The 25,924-nt window shown below is 39.7% G+C and overlaps 1 protein-coding gene across 4 annotated transcripts in view; it reads right to left on the reverse strand.

Annotated features, from left to right (window-relative positions):
* Positions 1-383: 383 nt before the first annotated feature.
* The window catches only part of LOC120475134 (uncharacterized), a 49,027-nt gene continuing 23,486 nt past the window's right edge, over positions 384-25,924 (reverse strand). Inside the window, exons 4-7 of one of the 4 annotated variants that reach the window (XM_089133600.1) lie at positions 22,253-23,395; positions 20,336-20,346; positions 10,933-11,347; positions 384-2,120 (exon numbers count right to left, since the gene is read on the reverse strand). In XM_089133600.1, coding sequence (XP_088989726.1) covers positions 1,459-2,120; positions 10,933-11,347; positions 20,336-20,346; positions 22,253-23,395 — 2,231 coding nt within the window. In that variant the 3' untranslated portion in view covers positions 384-1,458. Of the gene's footprint in view, positions 2,343-8,586; positions 8,720-9,385; positions 10,852-10,932; positions 11,348-15,215; positions 15,349-15,996; positions 16,086-19,859; positions 20,858-20,940; positions 23,396-25,924 lie in introns of those variants that run through there. The other 3 variants (XM_089133599.1, XM_089133598.1, XR_016169370.1) reach the window with 3 other exon arrangements.

Genomic DNA, 25,924 nt, shown 5'->3' on the forward strand with positions numbered 1-25,924 from the left:
TGTAGACGTTTAAAGTATTTTCAAACAAAAGGCTAGATAGACCCTCCCTCCTCCTCATCCGCGCACTGACCCCCCAAATCCCACCCCCAGGGCCTTCTTGTCAGTTATTGGCTGGAACAGTTTGTTATGTTTCGTGGACGGGTCGCAGCAGATTTTCTTTGTTGCTATTTGTGGAGCCTGGGCTGTCTGCATAGACCGCGTTTTTTTACAGTGAACGTTCACATGTGATCAGTGTGGAAAGAGTTTCACATGTAAAGTAACCCTTAATGCGATGTCACACGTTTTTTAGGCCAAAACATTTGTCACATACAGCAAACATCTCCTCACTATCCGCTAGGTGCACGTCCCCTAAACATGATAATATGAAACCTAAGATTTACAAATGTTTTTTTATTTTTATTTATTTAACCCTTATTTAACCAGGGAAATCCTTTGAGTACAAGTCTCTTTTGCGAAGGAGCCCTGGCCAAGAAGGCCGCAGTAAAGGTTCCACATAAAATACAAAAGAAAAAGAAAAACAATAAACATACAGGACATAGTAAGTACATTAACAATTACAATGCTTAAAAAGTAAAATACAATGACCTTACAACAGTTAAAAATACTATGCAACAAATTAAAATATTATACACTTATCCTAATTTGGGAAGCAGGGACAGGTGCCCATTGTGGCTGTTTCCTGAAACTTTACTAGCCTCTTAAAATGACCAAAGGAGACCAAGTTATCAAGTTTTAAGTTATTCTGTAATAGGTTCCACGCTGATGGGGCAGAGATTCTGAATGCCTGCTTCCCTAACTCTGTTCGAGCCCTAGGCACAATCATGTGGAGATAATCATTGGACCGCAGGGAGCGAGTGCTGGCCTTGAAGGATATAAGCCTACATAAATAAGGGGCCAATGTCCCAATAATGGATCTGGAAATGGAAAAGTTGTAAAGCTTTTCTCCAGTGTGAACTACCATGTGGACTTTAAGGGTTTGGCTTGCCTTTGACTGAAACTTTTTCCACACTGCTCACAGGTGAAAGGACATTTGTCCACCAAAGCGTTTTTCCACGCGCCTGGCGTATGTTTTCAATTGATTTCAATGGGAGCGCCGCGTTTTTTAAACGCCATGAGCGTACCGAGGCGCTGAGCGGTTTTTTTTTTCGCGCCGAGCGCCCAGCGTTTTTACTGGTCGCTGGGAGTTGAAAAATGTTCAACTTTGGATAAAACGCAGCGCTCATCACTGGCACATTTTACCCAGCCGTCCAATCACAGTGGAGGAGGGGTGGGACTAATACCACACCGACCAACTGTCAACATTCAAACTGCTGTATATATTCTGTATCATAGCAACGAAACGTCTCAACAGAAAAAACGCTGCGCTGCCAAAACGCTCTCAAGCGCCCAAAGCACGGCGTTTTCAGCAGAGCGTCTAGCGTTGTCAGCTGGCTAACAACGCTTTGGTGGACACACGGCCTAAGGCTTCTCTCCAGTGTGAGCTCTCATGTGGACATTAAGTTTTTGTTTTTGAGTGAAACCCTTTCCACACTGTTGGCAGTTGAAAGGCTTTTCTCCAGTGTGAACTACCATGTGGCCTCTAAGTAATTTTTTTTCTGAAAAACTCTTTTCACAATGAGAGCAAGTAAAAGGCTTTTCTCCAGTGTGAACCCTCATGTGGGCTTTAAGGTTTTGGCGTTGACTGAAACTTTTTCCACACTGTTGGCAGGTGAAAGGCTTTTCTCCAGTGTGAACTTTCATGTGGGATATAAGGATGCGTTTATAAGCAAAACTCTTTTCACACTGAGAGCAAGTATAAGGCTTTGCTCCAGTGTGAGCTCTCAGGTGGGCTTTAAGGTATTCTTTCTGAGTATAACTCTTTCCACACTGCTGGCATGTGAAAGGCTTTTCTCCAGTGTGAACTCTCACGTGGGCTTTAAGGTTTTGGCTTTGACCGAAACTTTTTCCACAGTGTTGGCAGGTGAAAGGCTTTTCTCCAGTGTGAACTCTCATGTGGGATTTAAGGATGCGTTGATAAGCAAAACTCTTTTCACAATGAGAGCAAGTATAAGGCTTTTCTCCAGTGTGAACTCTCAGGTGGGCTTTAAGGTATTGTTTCTGAGTATAACTCTTTCCACACTGTTGGCATGTGAAAAGCTTCTCTCCAGAGTGAAATACCATGTGGGACTCAAGGCTTTGTTTTCGATTGAAACTTTTTCCACATTCAAGGCAAGGGAAATAACTGTTAGGTTCGGTCTTCTGAGTTTTTTCCATCTCTGTTGATTTCTCTTCAGTCTTGAAATCATGATGTTCATCTTTCAGTATATTCAGGTCTTGACTTTCCTCTTTCAGAGGCATCAGGTCTAAAGCGAAAAACAACAAATACAAGTTAACAACAGATTAATGGCAACACACAGTTGTGGCAGTAAACTCTCCCGGATGGGTGAATTGGGACTCAGTAGCCTGTTTTGTGCATACACTTCAGCTGGTGGTTAAAGACAGTTTTAATGTGTTTGTGCTTCGGGTTATCATTACAGCAGGGCAGCTTGTCAGGCACTTCAACCACAGCAAAACAAGAACAAAAGCAATTTATGAAATTACAGCTAATTCAATTGTGCAAAACATGATGAAGACATCTGCGGAAAGTCGGCCCCCACCCTAACGCAAAACGTCATCAAAATATACTCAATCGTTTGTGCTGTAAAAGGTTGTGTCTGTGTTGCTTTGTTTTGAGATATTAAAAGAATATTTTTAGGTCATTCTGAGGTTACTCAGCCCCCCACATGATCCAAATTCACCCTAAATAGTCTTGTTCATTTGTGCTCCGTTTGTACTGGTAAAATTTCTGTTTGTGCTGCGTCGGATTATAAAATATCAGACATTGAATTATAGACAATGACGTCACCAGCCCCCCCACATGCTCCAAATTTACCCAAAATAGACGTTTGTGCTCAAAATAAGTTTTGTTTGTGCTCCGTGGGGTTTTAAAATATTATCACAATATTCACTTCTGTTACTTATCCTGTGAGTTTTCAACTTTTAACGGACACTGCGGATCGCAGGATGTGTGGAATGGAATGTAACACGAAAATTTCAAGGTAAGTGTTTTTATGTTGTTTTATTAGTAGCCTAACATAATATGAACATTGTCATAAATGCACCATAATCTGTTTTGCTGTGTTTATACAAGGGGTGTGTGTATTCTTTTTACTTTTTTTAAAGGTCTCTTAAACTCATATATAAAAAAAATCAGCTTTGGTGAGACACTGATATTGTGAATAGCAGACTATTTTCTGTTTTAATCGAATTAAAATGTAATTTAGTCCTGTGATTTCAAAGCTGAATTTTCTGTAGCCATCATTACATGACTACGCTTCCCGGACGAGCCCCCAATTTTCACTGTAACGTCCCAGATGTAAAGTTGTCTAGGTATAGGGAGTAGACAGTGAAAATAAATAAAATAAACGTGCCTGTTCCCATTCCCAGGCCTGTACGACAGACACATCAAATTGCAGTTCAAAAATGTATTATGTAAAGATGTATAACTGACAAAATTAAACAAAGTAATCAAACCTCAGGAGGGGGTTTGTTTACCTCAAGTACCCTCTGTGTAGTTGGGGAGTAAAACTTCTTAGTCTGCCAATAGTAAACAAATAAACAACAGAAAGTTACACTAACTCCCTAACTAGCCAAAAACAGGAGAAAAGGTAGTACAAAAAATGAAAATAGGCACTCACTTTCCAACAGCTCCCAGACAGTTTGGTATTCAAAAAAGGATGCAAAGATCTTCCCTATTAGATGTAATTAATGCTCCACACTTTCCTACGTAAGACTTTAACATGTTAATGTGGCAAACTCTACTCTTTTTCCTACGATCTGGAGTAGAAATTACATAGTCAGTCTCACTCAACATTTTCTCAACACTGTAGGGACCAGCAAACCTAGCATGTAGTGCCGAGGAAGGGACAGGAAGTAAGACAAGCACTTGATAACCAGGCTCGAAACTGCGCTTGGTAGTCTTCTTATCAAACCGTGTCTTCATTTTGGATTGGGTACACGAGAGATGAGCTTTAGCAATGTCACACACTTATGCAGTCGTTCATGGAAGTAACTGACGTAAACCAAGAGGTACGTCACTTGTTACATTCCGTGGTTGTTATGGCAGTGCTGGGGTTTTGTGTTTGTTTTCTCTCTCTCTCTCTGTAACTATGCGGCTCTACTAGGTGGGGAAGTGAGAGAGATGATTGATCGCACCCGCTGCTCGTTGTATTGGAGATGCTACTCACACAAAAGAGGCTTCAGAGGACATTCAGTCTGAAGCCTGCCTTCCAGAGTGTTGTGATTGAGATTGTCCCTCATTTGTTGATTTACTTGCTGTTGTGGAGTATTAAGATTGTTGTTATTGTTCACCCAGCTAATGCTGAGTTCAGACTGCATGATTTTCAAAGTGGTCGGGTCGCTGTTCTTTTCACACTGCATGACTATCTTGGCCAGCATTCAGTCACTGCTGTGTTCACACTGGACGATTGATCGGTGACAGAAGGTTTCACACTGCATGACTTTACAATGGGAAAAATCGCCGACAGACTGTCTGGCACGCTGCACGCAAACTACGTTTCACAACAAACACACGTGAGATGTGAAAAGGAAACAACGCGACACCACACGAGCAAGACCGGAGTTCTCACATGAAACTTTTTTTTTTCGACCCGGTTGTGGTAAAGCTGGTGAAACGTCAGACACGAGTGCTCCTGCCAAATTTCTACTAATTTTTCTTCCATTTATTGTGTCCAAATAGACCGAGAAGAAGCTTTTTTCCTGAAACAATGCCATATCATGTTGATATGTGGTCTATAACTCCTCCCCGAACCCTGCTGCTCTGTATCTTGCTCTCTCACTGGCTGCCGGTGATCGCCGATGTAGTTTTCAGTCAAAACACTTTTCAGACAGCAGGATTTTGAATCGCCGACAGGTCCAGATATTTAGCATGCCAAATATCTCACGGGCGTCGGCGACTCGTCGGTGATTCTCTCAGTTCGCGTCTTTGCTCATTCACACTGCGTGATTGTCACTCGCGTGAACGAGCGCCGATTTGCCTGTGATTTCGGGCATTTGTCGGCGATTTCTCAAAACCTGTCGGCGAGCCAAAATCGTGGCTAAAATCATGCAGTCTGAACTCGCCATAAGGCTTATTGTAGCCTACTACCATTTTCTTTTTGTGTTTATTGTTGTGACTATCTTTTTTTTTTAATACCAAACGGTCTGGGAGCTGTAGGGAGGTGGGTGCCTATTTTTATACTTGTACTACCTTTTCTCCTGTTTTTGGCAAGTTAGGGAGTTAGTGTAACTTTCTTTTGTTTATTTTGTTTACTTTTGGCAGACTAAGAAGTTTTTGGTTTTTTTTACTCCCCAACAAGTCAGAGGGTACTTGTGTTTGTTATTTTGGCTTTACCCCAACCTGAACTTTGTTTAGTTTTTACTTTGGTTACTTTTGTCAGTCTATCCTGTTAATACATTTTTTAACTGCAATTTGATGTGTCTGGGAACGGGTCCCAGGGCTGGGAACGGGAACAGGCACAAAAAAAAAAAGGTTCAGGTTGTACATCATCTTCAATCATTTCCTGCTCTCTTGGACTGATTGTAAGTGAAAACACATCGTCTTCCAGCACTCTCACAAGCCTCTGAAGGGCAGGAGAGAGGACATTCTGCCATAGACTGTAAAAATAGATGGATGACGCCCCTTTGTTCTTTTCCATCAGAGAGAACTGAAGCCGCCAGTGTCCCCATATGGCGCTGACATCTTGGAACTTGAGTCTGCGCACTTGCGTTTTCAGGACCAGACATGCGCAGTCGTGGGCAGGAAGTAAAGCCACGCCCTCATTAATAATTCATTATTTATCAGATTTTAAATATCGGCCAAATGTTCTTACCGGATTGATGACGATAATATTATAAATGAACATTTATCAGCTGATACTGATATGGTGGCCAATGTATAGTGCATCCTTAAAGATGAACTGAACTGAAATTTGAGAAAAGGTGATATAACAGATGTATTTTATTTATTCTCATTGGTACAATTTTTAAAATGGCAGAATTTGTTAAAAGGGATAAAATGGTACATTGAAAGTGTTGTTTTTGTTACACGGGCGCCGCCATGTTGGATTTCAACATTCGACTACGTCACTGGCATGGTAAGCCACTCCGTTGCCTACCCGCACCAGCAGAACAGCCGTGGCTTGTAAACAATCTGAGGCTCGCTGACATGGCTGAGGAAACAGATTTTTTAGCGACACACTATTTAGAGATGTGTACTTTCGCCAATGAGTACATGAAACGTCTGACAATGCATGAAATGTTTTATTTACACAAGTTACAAGTTCAACGCATCACGTTAACGTTACTCGAATCCTTGATATTCGGGTGAGGGGGAAAAGATCCCTGATGTATAGTTCACGGTAAAGGATGGGATTCTCCTTCCTAAATGCACCCTCGCCCATAGAGTGAACTGCCAGTACGCTGTTAATCTAAACAATCTGAGAAAAGTGTAACAAGTTAGCCCAGCCGTCACCTATTCGTAAAATACCCTGCTACTGATGGGGCGCTCGCGTCTCAGCTCGGACATCCATAGACAGTGTAGCCTCCTCCAACACGTTTCTCTCACCGAACAGCATCCGAAATGAACGGTGCATGGTGATGCATTTTTCGCCGATCAATAAATGTCCATGTTGACCTCTCTGCAACTGATCGTCTCCGTGCAGTGTCTATGCTCCACAGCGCTCGCGCCCGCAGTCACTTTCCTCCAATCGATCCTGTACTGCAAGTGAAGCCTGAAACTGATCGTCCTCCATGTGGTGGTAGTCAGACACTACCGGCATGTCCCTAACGGGCTCAAATGCGTAATCCATGCCGTTAAAAGTGCTCATTTTCGTCTGTGTATACAGGACCTACAGCTGTTGTCTATGGCGCTCCGCGGGTCCTACCATGCCAGTGACGTCATCGGAACTGCCAGCGCTAACAAGCGCAATTTTGCGTTGCTTAAAAAAGCTATATTGATATATATATTTTAAAAATGTTTAGTGTAATTTACTTTTAATTGTCATAAACAACACGTTTTTAACGTCGATATTTTTCAGTTCAGTTCATCTTTAATGTCAGATACACTTGCTCGCAAACCAATAAATCAGAGTGCTTTTGAACTAAAGAAAGCAGATTGTAGAAGAAAACGTTCAGGGCCAATAGAAAAACAGAATCTCTAAATATCTGCATAAGCCTACGCTCACTCTGTGGGAAATTCAGGAGGAAACTAACGAAAACCTCGGCTCCCTGAGAATAGGAAACGAATATTGCATAGCTAATACGCAAGGGGAACTCCTTTCCTTGAGAAATATTAAAGCCTAAACAAGTGGCATGACAAGCCAACACAGGGCTCTTATGCAGGATTATCAAGGCGGGCCCCCCTACTACAGCACGTGATGACGCAATGTCCATGAGTAGGCTTCCATGAATAGGACAGGATAGGGTAATACACAGAATATAAGCGCTGACTGACTAAATCAGGAGAAGCCCAACCATAAAATAACACAAGGCGAACACAGCAGAGTGTCTAGCATGCCCATTGGCTGTGCTGCAGCAACTGCACAGCCCCTGATGCGCGAAACACTCAGTTGACTTGGCGCCATAGTGCGCCAAAATGGGCATGGCTTAAGAAGCCCCTATTTTTGCATATGAGCGGTTTAAATCGACTGAAGTGACAAACGGACAGATTGCAATAGAGCCGAGGGAACCGAGGTTACGTTAGTAACAGAGTACGTTCCCTTTCGAGAACGGTCACTTCGTATTTCGTAACTTATACGCAGTGGGGACGAAATGCAACATGCAGCACAATCAGCAACTAGCTCTAGACCAACTGGAGCCACTTCTTCCGCCGAAGCTTGACAAGAAAATAGGGGCTTCTTATGGGCATGAGCCACACCCATTTAGGCGCACTCTGACGCCAAGTCACCTTATTGTTTCACGCAACAGAGGCGCTTCGCCATAGGATGAGCAGTTGACACAGCACAGCCATTGGGCAAGCAAGACCTTCTGCTGTGTTCGTCATGCAGCTGCACTGCATTATAAAATATAGGCTTCAATATTTCTCGAAGGAGTTTCACCACTGCGTATTAGCAACGCAAAACAAAGAGACCATTCTCGAAAATGGTCTTTGGTGTTTTTGGTTTCAATCTTTGGTTTAGTGAAATATACTTGATGGAGCTGTGGTGATAGTTAAAGGGATATTCATCCAAAATTAATGTTCTCTCATCATTTACTCACTTAAACCATCTCAGATGTATATGATTTCCTTTCTTCGGAATAACACAGATTTCTAATCCATATAAATAATCCATATAGTCAATACAAAGCAAGTGTACAGGTCCTCTAAACCTCACAAGAAACACTTTATTTTTAATTGTCTGGTCGTAATCTCAACAAACATGTCTGTCCACATGAGAAGACTCGCTCTATGTCCAATAAAACCTCTTTAAATTGGACACTCATATAATATCCTTCAAAAATATCAGTAATTTCTGTAGATCATTTTAATAAGGACAGAATGAAACTAACCTGTTTGTTCCTCAGTTTCTTCTTGTTTCACGCTGAACACTTCTTCAATCTTTATGTCTTCACTCTCCTGTTTAATCAACGCCATCTTTATAATAGTGTCACGTGGATCCCAGATGTTTCTCCAGGAGTTTTCCTGTGTGTTTGGACAATTTGTCACGTTTAAGATGAGAATAATTAACAGAAAGAGAAATAAATCCACAGTAAATCTCTATGTGTCTCAATCAGCTGTAGTTCAGTAGTTCAGCGCACTGGTGAGGGAGTCAGTCAGAGAGAGATAATGGACTTAAATCAACTGACCAGACAAAAAAAATCACTCAAAATAGGCTAAAATACAAATTATAAAAACACGTCATATAGATTAATTTGTAGATGTTACATGATCACGTCGTCATGAAAATATTTGTTATTTCTTCATAAAAGTTGTCATTATTAATTATATGTTTTCGCTGTATTTTTTTACACTAATTCTTACTTTATATCACACAAGTCTGACTTCATATCTCTCAATTCTGGAAAAAAAATGCCAGAATTAGATGTAAACCATAGATGTAAACTCGCAATTGTGAGAAAAAAAGTCGCAATTACCTTTTTTTCATTTTTCATTCTGTGGTGGAAACAAGCTTCCATAAAAAACGAATTCGTGTTTTCGATAAAACTAATAAAGTTACAAGATTAGGCGCGAAATGAGACGCAACTTTTGTACTACTCACATATGTGAATAAGCTACTCACACATTAAAAGCAATACTGTTACATTAAACATATTACAAAGAAATGTTCACTAATACATGGTCACATACCTCTTGTAAAAACGATCAAATCGATGGTATCGATTTAAACACGTTAAAAAGTGCATAAAACCACCAATCTTTCTTTAGTCAAATCACAACGGCTTCAGGAGCACGGCGCAGGTTTATGATGTCATATGGCCATGACAAAATAAAAGTCCCGTTCAATCTGCTGTCCAATATCCAGGGTCCATAGATATATTTAATTTAATACATGTCGTGGGAATTCATGGTGAAATATATATTTGAGTACATGTTGTACAGTTATGTGATGAACAAGATTAAGAATTACTAATAACTTGTTTAAAAGGATTCATTCGTTCTTAAAGCACAGTTCATGTGTCAGCATTGAAATCCATCTTCCACAAGAATCAGTAAATGAAATAACAAAAAATGCAATAAAAATGTTAAGGGTAATGCTAATACTAAAAAAAGTATTGACAAAAATCCTGTACCCCGCTGATCGTTGCGGTTCCCTGTGTTTTCTCTTTTCTAGTGTTATATAATAAACATATTCTTTTTACAACATACTCTCTTTGAGTGTGACAGCAGATGTCCATTCTGTTAAGCATTACAATGACTTTATAAAGTCAGCAAAAGAAAAAAGAAAAAAAAAATACTTTAAAAACAGTAAGTACAATTCATACACGTGGTCTTTTGCCTTAATTTGATTGATAAACCTTGTTTATTTTATAATAATAAAATGTTACTTTATAATAAAGTTTATTATACTTCATTTTGTCTTTTATTTAGACAGAGGCTAGGTTCAGCCCCGGGAAAAAGTTGCAAAACGTTTTTAAATCGAAACGGTGGTGCGTTAAACATCCTGTTCTGATGCCGCAAGAGTTGCAATTATGGCAGCTGTATGTTTAATAGGTAGTTATGACATTTGTTTGTGATGTTACGATGAATTTATTGTGCTATTGTTAATCGCTATTTGCTAAGATGGTCAGACACCCACCATTCAACCTGGAAGAAGCAGAGTTGTGATCTTGCAGAGACAAGGAAACATGAAGGACATGAACATCCAGATAAACAATACACTGATAGTCTCAAATTGGTAGTGAACACTATCTTTTTTCTTGTTCTTGTTGATTCTTGTGGACGTTTAAAGTATTTTCAGACAAAAGTGAGGCTAGATGGACCCTCCCTCCTCATCCGCGCACTGACCCCCCAAACCCCACCCCCAGGGCCTTCTTGTCAGTTATTGGCTGGAACAGTTGGTTATGTTTCGTGGACGGGTCGCAGCAGTTTTTCTTTGTTGTTATTTGTGGAGCCTGGGTTGTCTGCATAGACCGTGTTTTTTACAGTGAACGTTCACATGTGATCAGTGTGGAAAGAGTTTCACATGTAAAGTAACCCTTAACGCGATGTCACACGTTTTTTAGGCCAAAACATTTTTTGTCACATACAGCAAACATCTCTTCACTATCCGCTAGGTGCATGTCCCCCTAAACATGATAATGTGAAACCTAAGATTTACAAATGTTGTAAAGCTTTTCTGTGAACTACCATGTGGCATCTAAGTGATATTTTCTTTGAAAAACTCTTTTCACAATGAGAGCAAGTATAAGGCTTTTCTCCAGTGTGAACTCTCATGTGGACATTAAGGTTTTGTTTTTGAGTGAAACTTTTTCCACACTGGCAGGTGAAAGGTTTTTCTCCAGTGTGAACTACCATGTGGCCTCTAAGTGAATTTTTCTGTCTAAAACTCTTTTCACAATGAGAGCAAGTATAAGGCTTTTCTCCAGTGTGAACTCTCATGTGGGCTTTAAGGTTTTGGTTTTGAGTGAAACTCTTTCCACACTGTTGGCATGTGAAAGGCTTTTCTCCAGTGTGAACTACCATGTGGCCTCTAAGTAATTTTTTTTCTGAAAAACTCTTTTCACAATGAGAGCAAGCATAAGGCTTTTCTCCAGTGTGAACTCTCATGTGGGCTTTAAGGTTTTGGTTTTGACCGAAACTTTTTCCACACTGTAGGCAGGTGAAAGGCTTTTCTCCAGTGTGATTTCTTATGTGGGCTCTAATTAAATTTCTATGCGAAATTGGCCTTCTGGTTTTGGTCTTCTGAGTTTTTTCCATCTCTGTTGATTTCTCTCCAGTCTTGAAATCATGATGTTCATCTTTCAGTATTTTCAGACTTTCCTCTTTCAGTGACATCAGGTCTAAAGCGAAAAACAACAAATACAAATTAACAACAGATTAATGGCAACACACAGCAGACAACCTCACAGCTTAACTAACTGATGACTAACTGGGAAACTATTTGCATGCGTTGACGATAATTCACAAACATTGAGGCAGTAAACTCTCCCGGATGGGTGAATTGGGACTCAGTAGCCTGTTTTGTGCATACACTTCAGCTGGTGGTTAAAGACAGTTTTAATGTGTTTGTGCTTCGGGTTATCATTACAGCTGGGCAGCTTGTCAGGCACTTCAACCACAGCAAAACAAGAACAAATGCAATTTACGAAATTCCAGCTAATTCAATTGTGCAAAACAAGATGAAGACAACTGCGAGAAGTTGGCCCCCCACCCTAACGCAAAACGTCATCAAAATATACTCAATCGTTTGTGCTGTAAAAGGTTGTGTCTGTGCTGCTTTGGGTTTTTAGATATTAAAATAATATTTTTAGGTCATTCTGAGGTCACTCAGCCCCCCACATGATCCAAATTCACCCATAATAATCTTGTTCATTTGAGCTCCATTTGTGCTGGTAAAATTTTCGTTTGTGCTGCGTCGGGTTTTAAAATATCAGACATTGAATTATAGACAATGACGTCACCAGCCCCCCCCACATGCTCCAAATTCACCCAAAATAGACGTTTGTGCTGTAATAAGTTTTGTTTGTGCTCCGTCGGGTTTTAAAATATTATCACAATATTCACTTATGTTACTTATCCTGTGAGTTTTCAACTTTTAACGGACACTGCGGATCGCAGGATGTGTGGAATGGAATGTAACACGAAAATTTCAAGGTAAGTGTTTTTATGTTGTTTTATTAGTAGCCTAACATAATATGAACATTGTCAGAAAAAAAAACGCACCATAATCTGTTTTGCTGTGTTTATACAAGGGGTGTGTGTATTCTTTACTTTTTTTTTAAAGGTCTCTTAAACTCACCAAAGCTGATTTTTTTATATATGATATTTATATATATATGATATGACTATTTTCTGTTTTAATCGAATTAAAATGTAATTTAGTCCTGTGATTTCAAAGCTGAATTTTCTGTAGCTATCATTACATGACTACGCGTCCCGGACGAGCCCCCAATTTTCACTGTTACGTCCCAGATGTAAAGTTGTCTAGGTATAGGAAGTAGACAGTGAAAATAAATAAAATAAACGTGCCTGTTCCCGCTCCCAGCCCTGTACGACGGACACATCAAATTGCAGTTCAAAAATGTATTATGTAAAGATGTATAACTGACAAAATTAAACAAAGTAATCAAACAGTTTGATCAGTTTGGTTACTCATACTCTCTACTTCCGGTGGAGAGAACGCTGGCATGTTTGGTTGCCGCTTCTTCACTCGATATTCTTAAATTTGTTTTTATTTATTTATTATTATATGCTGCAGTTCGATTCCTTGTTACTTGGTCGTGCTTGTACATTCCTGACTGGGATCGGACAACCTCTCTGCTGTGCCTGTGAAATCCTGCGTGTGTGTAACCTATCGGTGTGCCTGGATTTTTCACTCTTTTGTGCTCCCCGTCAGAAGTTCTGTTTCACTAGTACACATTTCATTCTACCCTGACTGGACATTTTTGTATTGGATCAAACTGTGTCCTGTGTATCAGCGACTGATCTTCGGTTCATCACAACACCTTGACTTCAGTTGGACATTACTATGTGGATTCGTCTACTATTTGCTGTCATCTGTATTTTGGCATTGACTGGGCTCTGCGGAGTGCGGATCCTCGAACACCTGGATCGCGAGATGATAAGGTACTCTCTGCCTGATCTGCTCTCACTGAAACACCAGTTGTTGCTCAACATACGTGTCCGCGAAACTTTATGACCACTTCACCTGCTACGTCGGCCTAAATATGTTCATAGGGGATCACAGCGGAATTTTAATATCACAGGGTCTGATATTAAGGTCTTATGTTCCCGACCCACTTGTATTGACATTAATAAAAACATCTCTCGTGGTGATTGCCCTGCGAATTTATGTTATCCACTAGTGTCTACAACATACTCTCACAAAATCCGACCTGATTTCATCAGGTTCGCGCACCTTAATGTACGTTCATTGAACAAAAAGACTGATCTACTTCATGACATCATCCTTGACAAAAAACTTGATGTCTTCTGTATTTCAGAAACTTGGCACCAACAGAATGACTTTTTAAATCTTAATCTGTGTACTCCACCGGGATTTAGATATATTGACAAACCCAGAGCAACTGGTAAAGGGGGTGGCCTTGCTGTTGTGTACAGTTCTGAGGTCTCCGTTACTGAAATTACTGTTCCTCCTGTCTTATCATTTGAGAGTCTTGTTTTTAAAGTTAGTGGTGTTTCTCCTGTTTTGATTTTGTTTATCTATAGGCCTCCGAAACCTAACCCTCTGTTCTTTGAAGAACTCACTGAGTTACTTGCATTTGGAAATCCCCTCTGTCCATCTATGATTCTTATTGGAGATATTAACATTCATGTTGATAATCCTAGTTGTACTCATACTACTAATTTGATGGAGATTCTGGATTGTTTTAACTTGATACAACATGTAAACTTTTCTACTCATAGAAAAGGACATACACTTGATTTGGTGTGTACTGCTGGTGCTGATATTAATCGGCTTGAAGGCAAAGATTTGTGTATCAGTGACCATAAGCTCTTGAGCTTTAACTTGTCTGTTCCTCATCACAAACTTCAAAAGAGGGTTGTAAGTTTTAGAAATCTTAAAAATGTTGATCTAAATTAGTTTTCATGTATGATCAATGAGAGTCCTGCAGGTAATACTGTTGAACACTATAATTTAATTTTTTCATCAACTTTGGATGTGTTGGCCCCCAGGAAGGATAGTGTCGTTTCATTTTTGAAATCCTCACCCTGGTTTACTACTGAGTTCAGGGCTATTAAAGCAAAGAATAGGCAGCTGGAACGACAGTATAAAAAAATCAGGGCTTCGAGGAAATCGAAGAAAGGAGTTTCACCACTGCGTATTAGCAACGCAAAACAAAGTGACCATTCTCGAAAAGGAAAAAGATTTTTTTTTAGAAACATTTGTTGTCATTTGCTAACTGCAGTGATATCATGTCAAATGAAATAACTGACTTGTTTAGAACTTAAAATAATATGGATGTCAATACATCAAAATCATAATTGTATCTACTCTCATGATTTGGCAATATCAATATTTTTTCACCAACAAACTTGATTGTTTTAAAGTGTGTTGTAATAAGACTCACCTTTCATAAAATGTTAACATTATCATTAATATTGCTGTTTTTGGTTTCAATCTTTGGTTTAGTGAAATATACTTGATGGGGCTGTGGTGATAGTTAAAGGGATATTCATCCAAAATTAATGTTCTCTCATAATTTACTCACTTAAACCATCTCAGATGTATATAATTTCCTTTCTTTGGAATAACACAGATTTCTAATCCATATAAATAATCCATATAGTCAATACAATGCAAGTGTACAGGTCCTCTAAACCTCACGAGAAACACTTTATTTCTAATTGTCTGGTCGTGATCAACAAACTGTCCACATGAGAAGACTCACTCTGTGTCAAATAAAACCTCTTTAATTTGGACACTCATATGATATCCTTCAAAAATATCAGTAATTTCTGTAGATCATTTTAATAAGGACAGAATGAAACTAACCTGTTTGTTCCTCAGTATCTTCTTGTTTCACGCTGAACACTTCTTCAATCTTTATGTCTTCACTCTCCTGTTTAATCAACGCCATCTTTATAATAGTGTCACGTGGATCCCAGATGTTTCTCCAGGAGTTTTCCTGTGTGTTTGGACAATTTGTCACGTTTAAGATGAGAATAATTAACAGAAAGAGAAATAAATCCACAGTAAATCTCTGTGTTTCAATCAGATGTAGTTCAGTAGTTCAGCGCACTGGTGAGGGAGTCAGTCAGAGAGAGATAATGGACTTAAATCACCTGACCAGACAAAAAATCACTCAAAATAGGCTAAAATACAAATTATACAAACACGTCATATAGATTAATTTGTAGATGTTACATGATCACGTCGTCATGAAAATATTTGCTATTTCTTCATAAAAGTTGACATTAATTATATTTGTGTTTTCGCTGTATTTTTTTTACACTAATTCTTACTTTATATCACACAAGTCTGACGTATCTCTCAATTCTGGGAAATAAAGTCAGAATTAGATGTAAACTCGCAAATGTGAGAAAAAAAAGTCCCAATTATCTTTTTTTCATTTTTCATTCTGTGGTGGAAACAAGCTTGCATAAAAAAAACGAATTCGTGTTTTCGATAAAACTAATAAAGTAACAAGATTAGGCGCGAAATGAGACGCAACTTTTGTATTACTCACATGTGAATAAGCTACTCACACATTAAACGCAATATTGTTACATTAAACATATTACAAAGAAATGTTCACTAATACATGGTCACATACCTCTTGTAAAAATGATCAACACGTTAAAATGCATAAGACCACCAATCTTTCTTCAGTCAAATCACAACAGCTTTAGGAGCACGGCGCAGGTTTATGATGTCATATGGCCATGCCAAAATAAAAGTCACGTTCAATCTGCTGTCCATAGATAGATATATTTACTTTAATACATGTCGTGGGAATTCATGGTGAAATATATATTTGAGTACATGTTGTACAGTTATGTGATGAACAAGATTAAGAATTACTAATAACTTGTTTAAAAGGATTCATTCGTTCTTAAAGCACAGTTCATGTGTCAGCATTGGAATCCATCTTCCACAACAATCAGTAAATTAAATAACAAAAAATGCAATAAAAATGTTAAGGGTAATACTAATACTAAAAAAAAGTATTGACAAAAATCCTGTACCCCGCTGATCGTTGCGGTTCCCTGTGTTTGTCTTTTCTAGTGTTAAATAATAAACAGATTCTTTTTACAACATACTCTCTTTGTGTGTGACAGCAGATGTCCATTCTGTTAAGCATTACAATGACTTCATGAAGTCAGCAATAAATAAAGTGTCAATGAAAATGTACTGATGTCAAAAGAAAAAAAAAACTTTAAAAACAGTAAGTACAATTCATACACGTGGTCTTTTGCCTTAATTTGATTGATAAACCTTGTTTATTGTATAATAATAAAATGTTACTTTATGATAAAGTTTATTATACTTAATTTTGTCTTTTATTTAGACAGAGGCTAGGTTCAGCCCCGGGAAAAAGTTGCAAAACGTTTTTAAATCGAAACGGTGGTGCGTTGAACATCCTGTTCTGATGCCGCAAGAGTTGCAATTATGGCAGCTGTATGTTAAGTTTAATAGGTAGTTGTGACATTTGTTTGTGATTTTACGTTGAATTTATTGTGCTATTGTTAATCGCTATTTGCTGAGATGGTCAGTTTAGCAGCACATCTCAATTCTCACAATGATGCGTTCTGTGTCTTCGCGTCCTTCCCAGTTCGATCTTTTAAGGTCGCTTGCAAGTATTTCCAGTCAAAACTTAGACCGCACCATTGTACTGAGACAGCTCTCATTAGGCAAGGCAAGGAAAGGCAAGTTTGTTTATATTGCACATTTCAAACACTATGGCAATTCAAAGTGCTTTACAGAAAGCAACTAAAATAATCACAAAATAAAAGCAAGGAAAATTAAAACACTTAATTAAAAGAAATTAAAAGAAAAGAAAATTCCATATATGATAGTTGTAAAATGAACTAGAATGTACATTTCCAGAAGAAAATGTGAAGTGGTGCTTGCAGTGGCAAAACTCACCACCCGGTTGCTAGGGTGTTCTGGGTGGCTGCTACGGTGTTCTGGTTGGTTGCTAGGTGGTTGTTAGTTGGTTGCTAGGGTGTTCTGGGTGGTTGCTAGGGTGTTGGTAGGCGGTTGCTAGGGTTCTGGGTGGTTGCTAGGGTGTTGCTAGGCGGTTGCTAGGGTGTTCTGGGTGGTTTATAGGGTTTTGCTAGGTGGTTGCTAGGGTGTTGCTAAGGTGTTCTGGGTGGTTGCTAGGGTGTTCTGGGTGGTTGCTAGGGTGTTCTGAGGTGGTTTCTTGGGTGTTGCTAGGTGGTTGCTAGGGTGTTCTGTTGGTTGCTAGGGTGTTGCTAAGGTGTTCAGGATGGTTGCTAGGCGGTTGCTATGGTGTTGCTAGGCGGTTGCTAGGGTGTTCTGGGTGGTTGCTATGATGTTGTTAGGTGGTTGCTAGGGTATTCTGGGTGGTTGCTATGGTGTTACTAGGTGGTTGGTAGTTGTCACAGATGGTTACTATGGAGTGTGTAGCTTTTTCTTGGCATGATTTAACACTTAGCTAATCAATATTAGCATGTAGCTATTCACTGCTAGCATGTGTAACATGTAGCAAGTCCTGTTTGCTAGCATGAGTAAAAAGAGCCAACCAGCATCTCTATACGATGTTTTGATGCAGAGATATAGGTCTTACAAAATGGTTGCTAGGGTACTCTGTTTGGTTGCTAGGGAGTGGCTTGGCAGCTGCCAATCATGAAGCTCCAAAGTCAATGTGAATGTTTAAACCAACCCCCATCTCTATACGACGTTTTGATGCAGAGATATAGGTCTTGTAAAATGGTTGCTAGGGTACTCTGTTTGGTTGCTAGGAAGTGGCTTGGCAGCTGCCAATCATGAAACTCCAAAGGCTGCTTGTCAGTATGAATGATATAATACAATTCCCATGCCTCTATGACATTCAGAATGGAAGATATCCCTCTTTGGATTTTGGTTGCTAAGGTGCTCTACAATGGTTGCTAGGGCGTTGCCAGTAAGTGTTGAGGTGATTCAGCATTGGCTGTTTGCTGGCCCAAGTCAAACGAGCCCACCCTCATGTTTCTATGACACTTATATCCTGAGATATCCCTTTGATCTATTTCAATGGAAGTCTACGGGAGTTGTTGCTAAGGTGCTCTAAATGGTTGCTAGGGCGTGGCTTAATAGCTTCACAATGATCCTGAGAGACTGATTGGTCGTCTGAGTAAAATGAGCCCGCCCCCTTGTCTCTATGACACTGTGATCCAGAGCTATGTTCAATACAAAATCCCTATGCAATTTACCATAGTAGGAAAAACACATGCATTTGATGGGACGTCCTTCACCATAGTAAGTCAATGGGGAAACTTTGGGCAGCTCCTGCCCCCCAGGGGTGCAACTTTTACCCCATTGTGAGGTATGTTCTTAAAGAGCCTGCCAGCCTCTTCAAATGTGGCAAATCACACATTTGTCCGAAATCCTCGTTTGGAGCTACAAGTCGTCAAAGTTTGTCGCAATGTTAAGTCTATGGGATTTTTTGGAAATTTGTTCGCCCCAGGGGCGAGCACCGTACCCCCGATCTCTTATAAAAGTCATACGACACTTCTCCTCAATAGGCCGCACGATTTGAAGCCTCATTTATGGGTCTGTGACAAAAGCTGTGGGCAGAGGAGTGCGCCAAACTTTTTCCTGGAATAGTATAATGCTATACTAGAAAATTTTCAATGGGAAAAATTTGCGGAGCTCCTGCCCCCCAGGGGTGCAACTTTTACCCCATTGTGAGGTATTTTCTTAAAGAGCCTGTCAGCCTCTTCAAATGTGGTAAATCGCAGGTTTCTGCAAAATTCGAGCTCAGAGCTATGACTCGCCAAAATTTGTCGTAATGTTAAGTCTATGGGATTTTTTTGGGCCGTTTTTCGCCCTTGGGGCGACCATCGTACCCCCGATCGCTTGGAAAAGTCATAGCACACCATTCCCGAACAAGCCGCACGTTTTGACACCTCATTCAAGGGTCTGTGACAAAAACTGCGGGAGGAGTAGCGCGCCGAAATTTGTGTGGAAGAAAAAATAAATAAATAAATAACATTGGGGTCAATGGGGAAAATTTGGGCAGCTCCTGCCCCCCAGGGGTGCAACTTTTACCCCATTGTGAGGTATGTTCTTACAGAGCCTGTCAGCCTCTTCAAATGTGGTAAATCGCAGGCTTCTGTGATATCCTCGCTCGGAGTTATGAATCGTCAAAGTTTGTCGCAATGTTAAGTCTATGGGATTTTTGGGAAATTTGTTCGCCCTTCGGGCGAACATCGTACCCCCGATCGCTTAGAAAAGTCATAGCACACCATTCCCGAATAATCCGCACGTTTTGAGACCTCATTCATGGGTGTGTGACAAAAACTGCGGGAGGAGTAGCGCGTCAAACTTTTGGGCCGACTTAAAAAACACAATAGTAATAGTGTTGCCTTGCTTGCCTCTTTTCATATAGTGAATGTTTTGCTAATAAAAGCCTTTAAAAGTTATGAAATGCTAACCATTGTTTTCCAGTATACCATAGAAACATGTGAAAAATATAATCTGCAATTTTAATCTAAAAATAAAATGTGTGAAACATTAGTCACTGCCAATACATTGGCTACAACTGTAGTGCACACAACTCATCAAGTCATGGTGGAATACAACAGAAACTGAAGAGGATATTTAAATGGAAGAAGCAGAGTTGTGATCTTGCAGAGAGTAAGAGCAAAGACAAGGAAGCATGAAGGACATGAACATCCAGATAAACAATACAATGAAAGTCTCAAATTGGTCATGAAGACTGTCTTTTTTCTTACTCATACAGTTTTACAGGATAATACAATGGAAAGACCAGACGCTGACTGCGTTTACATGCAGCCAATTTTTGGTTTATGGTCTGGTTAAAGTCACTATTCGGGTTTCTGAAATATTAGGAATAACCTGTTTACATGCATGAGCAGAAAGAGTTTCCCTGTATACATGATTGCAATATCCCGATGTTAACGGCGACGCACGGTTAGTGTCTAGACGTACGGACAACCTTAAGATGCAATATGCGTCATTTCCAATTCTTCTTCCTGTATGCAAAGACAACAACAACAGCAGCATGCGGATAATGAATAGTTCGGGGCAGATAGCGATCACCTTTGTTTGCGCTTTGATGCTGGTAACGTCACTGAACTCGTTCCTAAAGTATGCTGTGCTGTGCTGTAACACTCTTGTTTGGTCACATACTTAAATGAAGGGGATCCATTCATCCAAGAGTAGAGTTAATTATATTTATGTTTTTGTGAAAAACCCAAACTATAAAGATAAACACAACAGCAAAATTGTCAGCAAATCATCACATCACAAGTAGTTCTTGTTAGAAGAAAGTGTTTCCAATATTCCAGATGTTCATTAGAAGTCCCGGAGTAGAAGTCTAACAAAAAATGTTTCAAACCATAAAGGATCAGTCCTTGTAATCAACAAAGGTGTAGAACCAGTGCACCGTAGAGTACAACGTAGTCCAGATCAAGAGTCCATATTGAATGAAGTCAACAGAGAACCCTCTAAAGAAACAGGCAAATACAAATCAAAATATGCAAAATACATTGATAATAAACAATCGAATTACAAAATATATACAACTTACATTGAGCTGTTGAACCAAAAAGATTCCTCAAAATAGGGTTTCTTGCATATGGCTCAGTTGAGCAAACACTCAAAGCCATGCCAATACCTGTCTAAACTTGTCTCTTGTCTCTTACTTGTCTCTCTTAAAAGGATAGCCTTACCCAAAGAAACCTATATAGCCCCCCCTTGAGGCAGGGAGTAGAATTACAGCACAAGAAATGTAACATTCTTTCAGAACTGTTACAGTGCTGTGTCTCGCCATGTTTACTTCCGGTAATACTGCACGCGGATTTTTGTATGTGCCGAGAAGATTCTCTACTCAAATGACCAAGATTCCTTGCGAATAGAACATGCGCAGAACACAAATCACTTTGGGGATATTCCGATATGCGTTTACACGACCAAAAACTCGGGTTAGAAAAGGGGTACCCCAGATATAATATCCTGGTTTTTAAAATCCGGGATATGAGCATATTCGGGTTTTTGCCAGTGTTTACATGGCTGTTCGCGACCGGGTTATTGCTAATATCCCAGTTTTGAACGGGTTATTGCCTGCATGTAAACATAGTCTGTGTGTCTGTGCTGGGGTGATTTAGTGCCCGTGATGAAGGGATAAAGGGCTATAGATGAGCCTGAGAATTCTGGTAAGTGTGAGTGACGTATAGCTTGGAAAGTGTAATCTTGACAATAGTGTTCTTGGACACACAGTGAGATACAGTGAAGTTGAATCACATGAAGAACAATGCCCAAATGCCAAAATGCCAATGCCAAACTCTTTCCACACAGTTTACAGATGAAACGTTTCTCTCCAGTGTGAAGTCTCATATGAGTGTTGAGGCTATTTTACGACTGAAACTTTCCACAGTGATGACATATAAAACTGTTCTCTCCCGAGTGAATCTTCATGTGGCAATTAAAGGTTCTCTAAGCGATGTCGGGTGATGTGACTTCTTGTTGACGCTTAAAGTATTTTCAAACAAAACGGAGGCTAGATAGACCCTCCCTCCTCCTCATCCACGCACTGACCCCCCAAACCCAACCCCCAGGGCCTTCTTGTCAGTTATTGGCTGGAACAGTTTGTTATGTTTCGTGGACGGGTCGCAGCAGTTTTTCTTTGTTGCTATTTGTGGATACTGGGTTGTCTGCATAGACCGCGTTTTTTTACAGTTCACATGTGATCATTGTGGAAAGAGTTTCACATGTAAAGTAACCCTAAGCGATGTCACACGTTTTTTAGGCCAAAACATTTTTTGTCACATACAGCAAACATCTCCTCACTATCCGCTAGGTGCACGTCCCCTAAACTTGATAATGTGAAACCTAAGATTTACAAATGTTGTAAGGCTTTTCTCCAGTGTGAACTCTCATGTGGACATTAAGGTTTTGTTTTTGAGTGAAACTCTTTCCACACTGTTGGCAGTTGAAAGGCTTTTCTCCAGTGTGAACTACCATGTGGCATCTAAGTGATATTTTCTTTGAAAAACTCTTTTCACAATGAGAGCAAGTAAAAGGCTTTTCTCCAGTGTGAACTCTCATGTGGGCTTTAAGGTTTTGTTTTTGAGTAAAACTCTTTCCACACTGTTGGCAGTTGAAAGGCTTTTCTCCAGTGTGAACTACCATGTGGCCTCTAAGTAATTTTTTTTCTGAAAAGCTCTTTTCACAATGAGAGCAAGTATAAGGCTTTTCTCCAGTGTGAACTCTTATGTGGGCTTCAAAGTTGTATTTTTGAATGAAACTCTTTCCACACTGTTGGCAGGTGAAAGGACTCTCTCCAGTGTGAACTCTCATGTGGACTTTAAGGGCATGGCTTTGACTGAAACTTTTTCCACACTGCTCACAGGTGAAAGGCTTCTCTCCAGTGTGAACTCTCATGTGGACATTAAGTTTTTGTTTTTGAGTGAAACTCTTTCCACACTGTTGGCAGGTGAAAGGCTTTTCTCCAGTGTGAACTACCATGTGGGCTTTAAGTAATTTTTTTTCTGAAAAACTCTTTTCACAATGAGAGCAAGTATAAGGCTTTTCTCCAGTGTGAACTCTCATGTGGGCTTTAAGGTTTTGGCTTTGACTGAAACTTTTTCCACACTGTTGGCAGGTGAAAGGCTTTTCTCCAGTGTGAATTCTCATGTGGGATTTAAGGACGCGTTTATAAGCAAAACTCTTTTCACAATGAGAGCAAGTGTAAGGCTTTTCTCCAGTGTGAGCTCTCAGGTGGGCTTTAAGGTATTGTTTCTGAGTATAACTCTTTCCACACTGTTGGCATGTGAAAGGCTTTTCTCCAGAGTGAAATACCATGTGGGACTTAAGGATTTGTTTTCGACTGAAACTTTTTCCACATTCAAGACAAGGGAAATAACTGTTAGGTTCGGTCTTCTGAGTGTTTTCCATCTCTGTTGATTTCTCTTCAGTCTTGAAATCATGATGTTCATCTTCCAGTATATTCAGGTCTTGACTTTCCTCTTTCAGCGGCATCAGGTCTAAAGCGAAAAACAACAAATACAAGTTAACAACAGATTAATGGCAACACAACAGTAAACTCAGTAAACAGTAAATTAATGGAAATCGCAACAGTTGTGGCAGTAAACTCTCCCGGATGGGTGAATTGGGACTCAGTATCCTGTTTTGTGCATTCACTTCAGCTGGTGGTTAATGACAGTTTTAATGTGTTTGTGCATCGGGTTGTCATTTCAGCAGGGCAGCTTGTCAGGCACTTCAACCACAGCAAAACAAGAACAAAAGCAATTTACGAAATTCCAGCTAATTCAATTGTGCAAAACAAGATGAAGACAACTGCGGGAAGTCGCCCCCCCCCCCCCCCCCCCACGCTAACGAAAAACGTCATCAAAATATACTCAATCAATTTGTGCTGTAAAAGGTTGTGTCTGTGCTGCTTGTTTTTGAGATATTAAAAGAATATTTTTAGGTCATTCTGAGGTCACTCAGCCCCCCACATGATCCAAATTCACCCTAAATAGTTTTGTTCATTTGTGCTCCGTTTGTACTGGTAAAATTTTCGTTTGTGCTGCGTCGGGCTTTAAAATATCAGACATCGAATTATAGACAATGATTCACCAGCCCCCCCACATGCTCCAAATTCACCCAAAATAGACGTTTGTGCTCAAAATAAGTTTTGTTTGTGCTGCGTCGGGTTTTAATATATTATCAAAATATTCACTTCTGTTACTTATCCTGTGAGTTTTCAACTTTTAACGGACACTGCGGATTGCAGGATGTGTGGAATGGAATGTAACACGAAAATTTCAAGGTAAGTGTTTTTATGTTGTTTTATTAGTAGCCTAACATAATATGAATATTGTCATAAATAAACACACCATAATCTGTCATAATCTCTTAAACTCACCAAAGCTGTTTTTTTACATATATATGTTATTTATATATATGATATGACTATTTTCTGTTTTAATCGAATTAAAATGTAATTTAGTCCTGTGATTTCAAAGCTGAATTTTCTGTAGCTATCATTACATGACTACATGTCCCGGACGAGCCCCCAATTTTCACTGTTACGTCCCAGATGTAAAGTTGTCTAGGTACAGGAAGTAGACAGTGAAAATAAATAAAATAAACGTGCCTGTTCCCGCTCCCAGCCCTGTACGACAGACACATCAAATTGCAGTTCAAAAATGTATTATGTAAAGATGTATAACTGACAAAATTAAACAAAGTAATCAAACAGTTTGATCAGTTTGGTTACTCATACTCTCTACTTCCGGTGGAGAGAACGCTGGCATGTTTGGTTGCCGCTTCTTCACTCGATATTTTTAAATTTGTTTTTATTTATTTATTATTATATGCTGCAGTTCGATTCCTTGTTACTTGGTCGTGCTTGTACATTCCTGACTGGGATCGGACAACCTCTCTGCTGTGCCTGTGAAATCCTGCGTGTGTGTAACCTATCGGTGTGCCTGGATTTTTCACTCTTTTGTGCTCCCCGTCAGAAGTTCTGTTTCACTAGTACACATTTCATTCTACCCTGACTGGACATTTTTGTATTGGATCAAACTGTGTCCTGTGTATCAGCGACTGATCTTCGGTTCATCACAACACCTTGACTTCAGTTGGACATTACTATGTGGATTCGTCTACTATTTGCTGTCATCTGTATTTTGGCATTGACTGGGCTCTGCGGAGTGCGGATCCTCGAACACCTGGATCGCGAGATGATAAGGTACTCTCTGCCTGATCTGCTCTCACTGAAAAAACAGTTGTTGCTCAACATACGTGTCATCGAAACTTTACGACCACTTCACCTGCTACGTCGGCCTAAATATGTTCATAGGGGATCACAGCGAAATTTTAGTATCACAGGGACTGATATTAAGGTCTTATGTTCCCGACCCACTTGTATTGACATTAATAAAAACATCTCTCGTGGTGTTTGCCCTGCGAATTTATGTTATCCACTAGTGTCTACAACATACTCTCACAAAATCCGACCTGATTTAATTAGGTTCGCGCACCTTAATGTACCTTCATTGAACAAAAAGACTGATCTACTTCATGACATTATCCTTGACAAAAAACTTGATGTCTTCTGTATTTCAGAAACTTGGCACCAACAGAATGACTTTTTAAATCTTAATCTGTGTACTCCACCGGGATTTAGATATATTGACAAACCCAGAGCAACTGGTAAAGGGGGTGGCCTTGCTGTTGTGTACAGTTCTGAGGTCTCCGTTACTGAAATTACTGTTCCTCCTGTCTAATCATTTGAGAGTCTTGTTTTTAAAGTTAGTGGTGTTTCTCCTGTTTTGATTTTGTTTATCTATCGGCCTCCGAAACCTAACCCTCTGTTCTTTGAAGAACTCACTGAGTTACTTGCATTTGGAAATCCCCTCTGTCCATCTATGATTCTTATTGGAGATATTAACATTCATGTTGATAATCCTAGTTGTACTCATACTACTAATTTGATGGAGATTCTGGATTGTTTTAACTTGATACAACATGTAAACTTTTCTACTCATAGAAAAGGACATACACTT

This window comes from Pimephales promelas, chromosome 7 (genome assembly GCF_988280905.1).
Source record: "Pimephales promelas chromosome 7, fPimPro1.hap1.1, whole genome shotgun sequence".
NCBI classification, from domain to species: Eukaryota; Metazoa; Chordata; class Actinopteri; order Cypriniformes; family Leuciscidae; genus Pimephales; species Pimephales promelas.